The sequence below is a fragment of the Oncorhynchus keta genome, chromosome 18 (assembly GCF_023373465.1).
Source record: "Oncorhynchus keta strain PuntledgeMale-10-30-2019 chromosome 18, Oket_V2, whole genome shotgun sequence".
In the NCBI taxonomy this organism is placed as follows: Eukaryota; Metazoa; Chordata; class Actinopteri; order Salmoniformes; family Salmonidae; genus Oncorhynchus; species Oncorhynchus keta.
Window position 1 is genome coordinate 13,242,358 of NC_068438.1, and position 9,359 is coordinate 13,251,716.

Consider the following 9,359-nt stretch of genomic DNA (forward strand, 5'->3'; position numbering starts at 1 on the left):
CAAACTGTAATGTTTACATTAATTCTCATTATTTCCATATATCTTTGTTAGAAAGAATACCATATTTCCCTTGATGGATTAATGCTGAATGTAAAAATGGCTCAACTTACCCCACTCTCCCCTACCATACATCTTGTCAAATGAACAATATAGGCAGTACCTTTACTACTCTTATGACAATACCTTCTGCTCATGTTGAATATAAATAGAATGTTCTTTTCGGGTAAATCTTTATTCTTTCTTTAGTCTGCAGTATTTCAGTTTTCTTTCATTTTATGAAGTTGAATAAAAGACTGCACAATAGTTTTTTGAACCTCCCTGGCTGGCTGTATCGCTTTAGTGGATACTCAAACTGCTCTCAGACAAGTCTGCAGGTTTTGACTAGCAGAAGTGTCGTAGCTGGTTAGGAGAATTTACGCAACAGTTTAGGAGAATTAACTTGGACATTTAGGACAATTTAAGTTAAGGTTAGGAAAAGGGTTAACTTTTCCCCGACGCGAAATATCTAGCTATAACCAGGTCTGCTCTGAGAACAGAATTGGTTTCCACAAATGCGATTCAGCTCAACATTTAACTCGATATTTGACTAGTTCGTTCTGATTACAGGAATGGGACGTACTTCCATTGAGGGATGCATACAAAACCCAATCAGAGAAGACCATAGGATTAGCTCACAATTCTGCAGCCAATCAGAGAAGCAAAAGATAGGGCTTTGTGTAGACTGAGGATGTCTGAAGAAATCCAGTGTGGAAAACAGCTAGCTAGCTAGTTGAAGGGGTTTGTTTTGCCAATAAATTAGCTAGGCATCTATTTATTGTAAAAAAAAAGTGACTGACACATAAGCAGCTAGCTCGCCGCTGCAATAAATCCACTGAAATGAAGTAAGTGCTCGTGGCAGAGAGATTCTCAGACAGGGCAAAGTTAGCACTATGTGGCTAGTAAACTCTTTGCTAACATAGCTAGCAGTTGGCTATCGTAAGCTAGCTAGCTGGTTAAACTACAAACATTACACCGTGCGATGTCTGTTGGAACGACCTTAGCCACAGATGAATAGGGGAGTTAGCTAGCCAGCTAGTTATGTTTTTTTATATAGCTAATGCTATATGCTGAATGTTACCTGGCGAAATGCCCTTACTATGACTACTACCTTTTTATTCTAGGCTCAACATCGAAGGGTTGTTAGTCTATTTCCCATATGACTACATTTACCCAGAGCAATATTCCTACATGCTGGAACTCAAGAGGACCCTGGATGCCAAGGTAAATAGAGAGACCCAGCAACATGCCACTTGTTGTAGATAAATCCTAATGCTATGGCCCTATGCATGATGGTAACACATTGTTTATCGAAAGGGACATGGAGTTCTGGAGATGCCATCGGGAACTGGGAAAACCATCTCTCTTCTGTCATTGATTGTTGCATATCAGCGGGTGAGTCAAGATATGTCCATTCCTCCATCAGGACTCTATTGGAAGAACCTTTGTCACCATCTGGTCCTCTTTGACAATTCACTTATACAGTGATCTCTCCTCTCTTTGACAGGAGTATCCCCTTGAAGTCACAAAGCTGATCTACTGTTCCCGAACTGTTCCTGAGATAGAGAAGGTGATCTCTTAATCTCTCACACCTTTCTTTGTGCTCCCCTGTCCTTGAAGAACATATGTTTCTCATCCCCTTCTCTGATGCTATGTTGCTCCCTTGTCTGTCAGGTGGTGGAGGAGTTGAGGAAGTTAATGGAGTACTATTCTAAGGAGACGGGAGAGAAGAACAACCTCCTGGCTCTGGCGCTCTCCTCTCGGAAAAACCTGTGTGTTCACCCCGAGGTACAAAATTACAGTAGGCTGCCTGTATCGATTACCCTTTTCAGATATAATGGTATGTGGCCCCTTGAAAGCACTACAGCATGATTGTTTGTCTGTTAGGGTAGGCTACACTGACTTTTTTAAATGCCAACCCTTCTCTGGAGACATGAACAGCATTTTACTTGTCTGTAAAGTAATGTTGCTTCTGAAGCGAGACTAACGTCCATCAGTGGGTGAGCAGAACAGTCAATTCTAGCCTGCCTGCGCGCAGACCACTATTTCCTAAAAAAAAAGGTACTTTAAAGTTAGTTAAATACCACAACTTACCAAGACATTCAGTAGAAAGAAAGCACATCTAGCTACCCTACCATAAAAAAAAACAGCGTAAGCAACACAGCAGCACATCAATCAGCAATGTTTATTGTTGTCATGGAAATAATAGAACATGATATACAGGCAGAATTCTACTGTCTGAAAAGGTACCAACGCTTCTAATGTGACACTTTTTCAATTGTCCGAAAAGTGATCTATCGACATGTTACTGCTGTACTGTGTTCTATGTCTGTAAAGGGTCGCGATAGACAACTTTATTGCCCGGCCCTAGCGGTCAGTACACATATCTTCACGATGACACCCACAAACAGTGGTTCTGTAACGCTCTTCAAACACATTTGTGTGTGTTCAATATAGAGCATTTCTTTGCATGTAGTTAAATTGTGTGTGTGTCCATGTCATGGTCCAAATTGCATGATTCTTTGTGTTCAGGTGAGCTCCTTACGCTTTGGGAAGGAGGTGGATGGGAAATGTCACAGCCTGACGGCGTCATACATCCGTGCCCAACGGCACAGCAACCCAAGCCTGCCTTCCTGCCGTTTCTATGAGGTGAGGGGCTTGGGATTGTGACAAAGGGAGTGATCTGGAGAGTTCCACGCCTCTGTCTGTCTGTCTGCCTGATTGACTCTGTCTCTCTGCTCCAGGAGTTTGATGCTATGGGAAAGCAGGTGCCTCTCCCCGCTGGAGTCTACAATCTGGATGATCTGAAGGAGTTTGGGCGGAGGAAAGGCTGGTGCCCCTACTACCTAGCACGCTATTCGGTAAGAATAGCCCATTGTCATAGCATCTGATGTTTTTCTTTTACCAGTGCTTTTTGTAGCATGTTATATTTGACAGCATTACTAAAGACGGTACAGGATGAAGATGGGCAGAAACTACTTCTCTAATCGAAATTGCTGATCACACTTGTAGGCGATGTCAAGTTGACGTTGGCTAGCTAAGCTCAAGCATAGAAACACGTAATCAGGTCTTAACGATCGTCTCACGCCGAACTGAGCATGTGCAGGCGGTCAAATCATAGGCCCTTTCGGCGATAAAGCTGTTTTTTACAAATTAAAACTAGTCTGTTTGTCACTTTCACAAGGTTGCAGTATTAACATGTTCAACTACTTAAGACATTGGCTCGAATCTAGGTTGTGCCTTTAGATTTTGAGAAAATGAACAACCATGGATGTTTCACTTCTTCTCACAATGTCTTCTCAAACCCTGGCCTGCTCTGCTTGGTCTGTTTCACAAGTGTTCCCGGACGTCTTGTGACGTTGCACCTCTGGGTTTAGAAACTCTGTGGCATTACTTTATGAAGGAGATGGATTAGTGGCTGTGTTTTTCCTTTTTGCTTCTTTCCTTAACACATACAGATCCTCCATGCCAACATCATAGTTTACAGTTACCACTACCTCCTGGACCCAAAGATTGCAGACCTTGTCTCAAAGGAGCTCTCCAAGAAATCAGTGGTTGTTTTTGACGAAGCACATAACATCGGTAAGGACATCCAGCGGTTTCGTTCCCATTTGTTTAAGCAACCCACTGTTTCAAGCCTCCGCAAGCTGACGTTCCATCCTCCTCTTCCTCAGACAATGTGTGCATCGACTCAATGAGCGTCAACATCACCAGGAGGACTCTGGACCGCAGTCAGGCCAACGTGGAGACCCTACAGAACACCATTCTCAAGTAAGGTCATACACTAGTGGATCTAGTGGAGAGCAGCACTAGAACCACTGTCATGTTCTGTGTACAAAGGAGAATGTACATGGTGTCTATAATGAGACCTACTCAACCAGTTTGTTGTTCTTGCCCCAAAAGTGTAGAGGGTTTTGATGTCATCTCAACCGCTTGTCCTCTGTTGTAGGATAAAGGAGACAGATGCAGCCAAACTGAAAGAGGAATACAGACGATTGGTGGAGGGCCTGAAAGAGGCCAACGTTGCTAGGGAGACCGACATCTACATGTCTAATCCCGTGTTGCCAGATGAGATCCTCCAAGGTTAGCCCCCTGGAGTCCAGTCGAAAACAACCAGTTATTGAATATTTGTATCGATTTATGCTCAAACAGGTTTTCATGTATCAATCTTTCCGTTTCTATACCCTGTCCTCCCTCCCCCGCACTGTCTGTCTTTCTTTCCACCCTCCAGAGGCTGTACCTGGCAGCATTCGCACTGCAGAGCACTTTGTGGGCTTCATGAAGCGTTTCCTGGAGTACCTGAAGGCTAGGCTGAGGATTCACCATGTGGTGCAGGAGAGCGCTCCACAGTTCCTCAAAGACATCTTTGAGAAGGTCTGCATTGACCGCAAGCCCCTCAGGTAACTTCTACAGTACTTTTGTGTTAGTTTTGTATAGCCTGGTGCCCTCGGTTGGTGGAGTTTTCCACTTTAGGTCCTAATGTGCAAACTCTGTCCACCAGGGCACCGGGCAATGTCAACCAAATGCTCCTAGACCTAACTGACTCCATCGTGGATTATGTCTCTTTGGTACATTGAAAGAAGTTTCTAGTAACTCCTACTCACTGATTATATGACGTATCTATTTGTTTCTCTAGATTCTGTGCCGAGAGGTTGCGTTCGTTGCTGAGGACTTTAGAGATAGCGGACATCGCAGACTTCTCAGCCATCACCCTCATCTCCAACTTTGCCACTCTGGTCAGCACTTACAGCAAAGGTACTGAACCTCCCTAGGCTGACTGGGTCTATGTTACCTCTACATGGCTACAGCTCTGTGGTTATTTATTTTCTTTGTTCTTCCCTTGCTATCTTCCACAATCAGGCTTCACCATCATCATTGAACCCTTTGAAGACAGAACCCCCACCATTGCTAACCCCGTGCTGCACTTCAGGTGGGGTTCATTTGTGTTGAGTATGTTCTGTTTTGCCAGCAGAACGGTGTGATATTGATGGATGAGATGTTGTGCCACTGCAAGAGCCAAGGGTGAAATAATCCATCAGGATGCAAGTGGATGGGATCTACTTTTAACCCTGCTCTTCTCTCCTCTCCCTTCAGCTGTATGGACCCTTCCATTGCCATCAAGCCTGTGTTCGAGCGCTTCCAGTCTGTCATCATTACGTCAGGGGTAATCTCTCTCTCTCCCCTTCCTCTGTTCCTAGATTAACTGTGACCTAGCCACTAATCTGTGATTATAAGACACCTGCTGATGGTCTCATCTGTCCAAGATGGGGCCACTCACATTCCAAGGCAGTTGGGCTAGAGTGCCATTTGTAAACTTAGTACATGTGTTAATGAGGGACAAATGGCTTTTCTTTGTGTTTCTCAGTACTTTATCAACAATAAATCTGCGGCTTTTTAATGTTTTTTTTTTTTAGTTTATCAATGAATTTGCATGCGACGCAAACAGAAATGTGAAGTTTGACAGTTTATATTATTTTCAGTATATTATTTAGCCTTTTATTATTTCGCCTCAGCAGTCAGTTCAGTCGTATAATCATCACTTCTCTCCATTGATCCTCTCACTAGATTCCTTGGCTGTGTGTTGGCTCGACTGTCCTACCCTGTGGTTGTCTACTTCTGATCATGTTTCTACCCACAGACCCTTTCACCGTTGGACATTTACCCCCGAATCCTGGACTTCCGGCCTGTTACCGTGGCATCCTTCACCATGACGCTGGCACGCACCTGCCTCTGCCCTCTTGTAAGTAACCTCAGAAACAGTCTACATGCATGTTGAGCTTCAGAAAGGATGGAAGGAGGTGACACTGAGCTCTTCCTCTTTCAGGTGGTGGGGAGGGGGAACGACCAGGTGGCCATGACCTCCAAGTTTGAGACTCGTGAAGATTTTGGTTAGTGATTGTTACATTGTATCTAAATATTGTAAGCTTCCCTTGCCTCTTTGTAAGTTTAGACTCTCCTTTCCTTAGATGTGAAAACAAATCACTGAAATAAACCTGGTCTGGGTTCAATTTTTCAGCTGTCATCCGTAACTATGGCAACCTGCTGTTGGAGATGTCTGCGATTGTGCCAGATGGCATCGTGGCCTTCTTTACCAGCTACACCTACATGGAGAACATTGTGGCGTCGTGGTATGAGCAGGTGTGTGTACACGGTCCACAAATGGAAGGGAGGATAAGTGTTGTTAAAAGTGAATATCTTGTTGATCCGTCTGTACTGTTATAGCAATAGACATATCTATGTTAGCATTTTATTGGCAGCAAATAGAATTGTGGCCAGAAATTCAATTTTTTGCAAGGTAGTAATCTGGATGTTGAGTAAGCTTTGTCCTATTGTCCTGCCCCTTTGTGTCTCTGTCTGTAGGGCATCTTGGAGAATGTCCAGAGGAACAAGCTGATCTTCATCGAGACCCCAGACGCAGCAGAGACCAGCATGGCTCTGGAGAAATACCAGGAGGTCAGGATACCCTTTCTTTGACTGTCTTAGGTTGTCTTCTGTCATTGTCTGTGACCTCTGACCCCTTATCTGTTGTGCCCCAGGCCTGTGAGAACGGCAGAGGAGCCATCCTGCTGTCTGTGGCCAGGGGGAAGGTGTCCGAGGGTATCGACTTTGGTGAGTGTTGTTTAGTTCCTGTAACATAGTAGTAGAGCCTCCATTAGGCTCATTTGCTAAACAAATGGCCGCCAAAGTTACACCATAGTTTCATATCACTTATCTCTTCAAATAACTACACATGACCTATCTCCCTCAGTCCACCATTTTGGCCGTGCGGTGATCATGTTCGGAGTGCCTTACGTTTACACACAGAGCCGGATCCTGAAGGTCAGTCTAACTCCTCTGCTGTTCATCATCTTTCCCTTGTTCTTCTGCTTTATTCACTGTTTTGGTCTGTTCCTCTCTTCTGTTCAGCGTATGTCCTCCTCACCCCTCTGTCCTGTAATTCTTTCACTTCCTTTAATTCTAATGGTCTGTTTTTCCAAAATAGTTATCCTTCTCTTCTGTCCATCTCTACCAGGCCCGTCTGGAGTACCTGCGGGACCAGTTCCAGATTAGAGAGAATGACTTCCTGACGTTTGACGCCATGCGGCACGCAGCGCAGTGTGTGGGCCGCGCCATCAGGGGCAAAACTGACTACGGCTTGATGATCTTCGCAGACAAGGTGAGGACCTTCGGAACTTGGTGTGTCTAGTTTTAAAGAAACATTTCTTACCACTCTGATCATTGATAGACTCTACCATGATCATTTTGTTTAAAAAATAAATGGTTTGTAATTTAGTTCTTTGTTGGACCCCAGGAAGATTAGTTGAAGTTGTGGCGTCAGCTAATGGGATCCTAATAAAAATTCTAAATTTTGTGGCTTTCTTGAATTTGAAAGCCATAATGCACTGAGGTCACAGCAGGTTGTTCCATAATGCTGTTACCTAGCTAGTGCCTTCACATCAATGGTAACAAAATAAATGGGTACAATAAAAGGCTATTGAAGAGAATTGGAACAATCGTTTCTCACTTGCGTTGCAGCGCTATGCCCGGGCTGACAAGCGAGGGAAGCTGCCCCGGTGGATTCAGGAGCACCTTACTGACGGCAGCCTCAACCTGACCATCGACGAGACGGTACAGCTGTCCAAACACTTCCTACGCCAGATGGCCCAGCCCTTCAGACAGGTACAGCAGGGACATGTTTAGCAGGGCTGTGGATTTATTTTTATGTAGACGCCTGTCTGACTTGTAGAATAAGAAATCACATCAGCTCTATTCATGACATCTCTAACTGCAACATTCAATGTTTTTGCCAACTGAACCTGTCCCAGGTCTCCCCTTAACCTATCCATTCCCCTCAGGAGGACCAGTTGGGCCTGTCTCTGCTGACACTGGAGCAGCTGCAGTCAGAGGACATGCTGCAAAAGATCGCCCAGATCGCTCACCAGGCCTAAGAGGAAGTGTCATCACCCAGTCAAACCCACAGTCACTGTTCCAATAATGTCCTACTGTACATAGTTTATTTTTTAAATGTATATTTGCATAAGCCGGTAGGCCGAAAAATAAATGTTTACAGTTTCTACCATGCAGTTGGCATGTTTTTTTAAACACATTGACATGTCTTTCTCATCATTTAAAAGTGAAGACTGTTATTTTATCAAATCAGTTCTCTGTAATTATTATTACGTGATTAAACTAATCATGTAAATGTAATTAACTAGGAAGTCAGGACACCACAAATCTTCAGATTAAAGTTATAATTTTCCAAATGTAACTCTTCAGATATTTTAATCTGATCAATTAGTCAGTCTCATTCCAAATGTTGTAAATTGTTGGTTATCTGCACGAACCCAACTTTTTCCTGTGAATCATCCATACACCAATTGACTTTATTTAGTAAATAAAGTAAATTATCAATGAAATGCATAAACATATGTTACTAACAAATGATAGGAAAGACAAAAGGAATCACTACAGTTAATTATGTGAAATTAAATGCTAATCCTTTGCACATGAACGCTCACTCATTTGGGAATAATTGCAATCAATATATATTTACGCCCATGTGTTGAACTTTTGTTGGAATCTGGTCCGTCTGCTGGAGAGTTCATCCGAGTCTCTCTCTGTTCCCCGAAGATCAGTCTTTCGTGGTTAGAACGCATACTTCAGAGTACCATTCAGAAATGTTCTCATAGATGTTTCGGCGTTTGTCGGCATTCGCATCCCAGGTTTCCATAATTTCTAGCTGGAGACTAGTAATTAGAATCTAAGATTTGCTCTTATTCTGTATGGATCTATAGTCTGAGTTTAACCATTTCCAGCCGTGTAGCCAATTCTCCATGTGGTATGGTTACGACTTCAATAACTATTCGCAATCACAACTCACGCTGTGGGTTTGCTCAGTCTTGGCACTCAAACCTGTTTACACCGAGGTATGTGCGTTCTAAAGAGGATTTCCTCAGGAGGTTTTTTTATTCGTAACAATAGGAAAGGCGGTTCTATGATGCCTGATTATGTCTGTGCTCATGTGGGCGGGCCAATGATTTATTTAATACAATTCTCTCACATTAAAGGTTTAACATCACATTTCACAAATACTTGAATCTTTGCTCATTTTATACAAGAATTAGATGCAAACCCCATAATTGAGAAATAGTTGTGTGTTTCCTGTCCTCTGAGGTCACCAAATGAAACACTCGTCATGCATGTCCCTTAAGTGTCCACAGACCATTCTCACCTCACAAGTGAACATTGTTTCATTTTCCCATTTTGGGGATTTAGGAGTTCGGCCGTGTGAATTCCTTTCTTCACGGTGGTCTCTGCATGAAAAGGGGGAGAGTCTCCGTCAG

At 43.4% G+C, this 9,359-nt stretch overlaps 1 protein-coding gene across 1 annotated transcript; it reads left to right on the forward strand.

Annotated features, from left to right (window-relative positions):
- Window positions 1-345: 345 nt before the first annotated feature.
- LOC118397307 (general transcription and DNA repair factor IIH helicase subunit XPD) lies at window positions 346-8,092 on the forward strand. Its single transcript, XM_035791936.2, has 23 exons — window positions 346-881; window positions 1,161-1,260; window positions 1,354-1,431; window positions 1,544-1,606; window positions 1,711-1,824; window positions 2,569-2,685; window positions 2,781-2,897; window positions 3,495-3,618; window positions 3,711-3,807; window positions 3,986-4,119; window positions 4,268-4,436; window positions 4,673-4,791; window positions 4,897-4,966; window positions 5,131-5,200; window positions 5,675-5,776; window positions 5,861-5,924; window positions 6,053-6,174; window positions 6,397-6,489; window positions 6,573-6,645; window positions 6,785-6,855; window positions 7,049-7,192; window positions 7,552-7,695; window positions 7,872-8,092. The coding sequence occupies exons 1-23, from the start codon at window positions 877-879 to the stop codon at window positions 7,962-7,964; spliced, it is 2,283 nt and encodes a 760-aa protein (XP_035647829.1). The 5' UTR covers window positions 346-876; the 3' UTR covers window positions 7,965-8,092.
- Window positions 8,093-9,359: the final 1,267 nt, after the last annotated feature.

Bases quoted from the DNA above. Each gene is read 5' to 3' on its own strand.
- LOC118397307 (XM_035791936.2), top strand. The intron at 1,261-1,353 runs GTAAATAGAGAG...GTTTATCGAAAG, and splicing joins AGAGGACCCTGGATGCCAAG to GGACATGGAGTTCTGGAGAT. The intron at 6,856-7,048 runs GTCAGTCTAACT...CATCTCTACCAG, and splicing joins CACAGAGCCGGATCCTGAAG to GCCCGTCTGGAGTACCTGCG.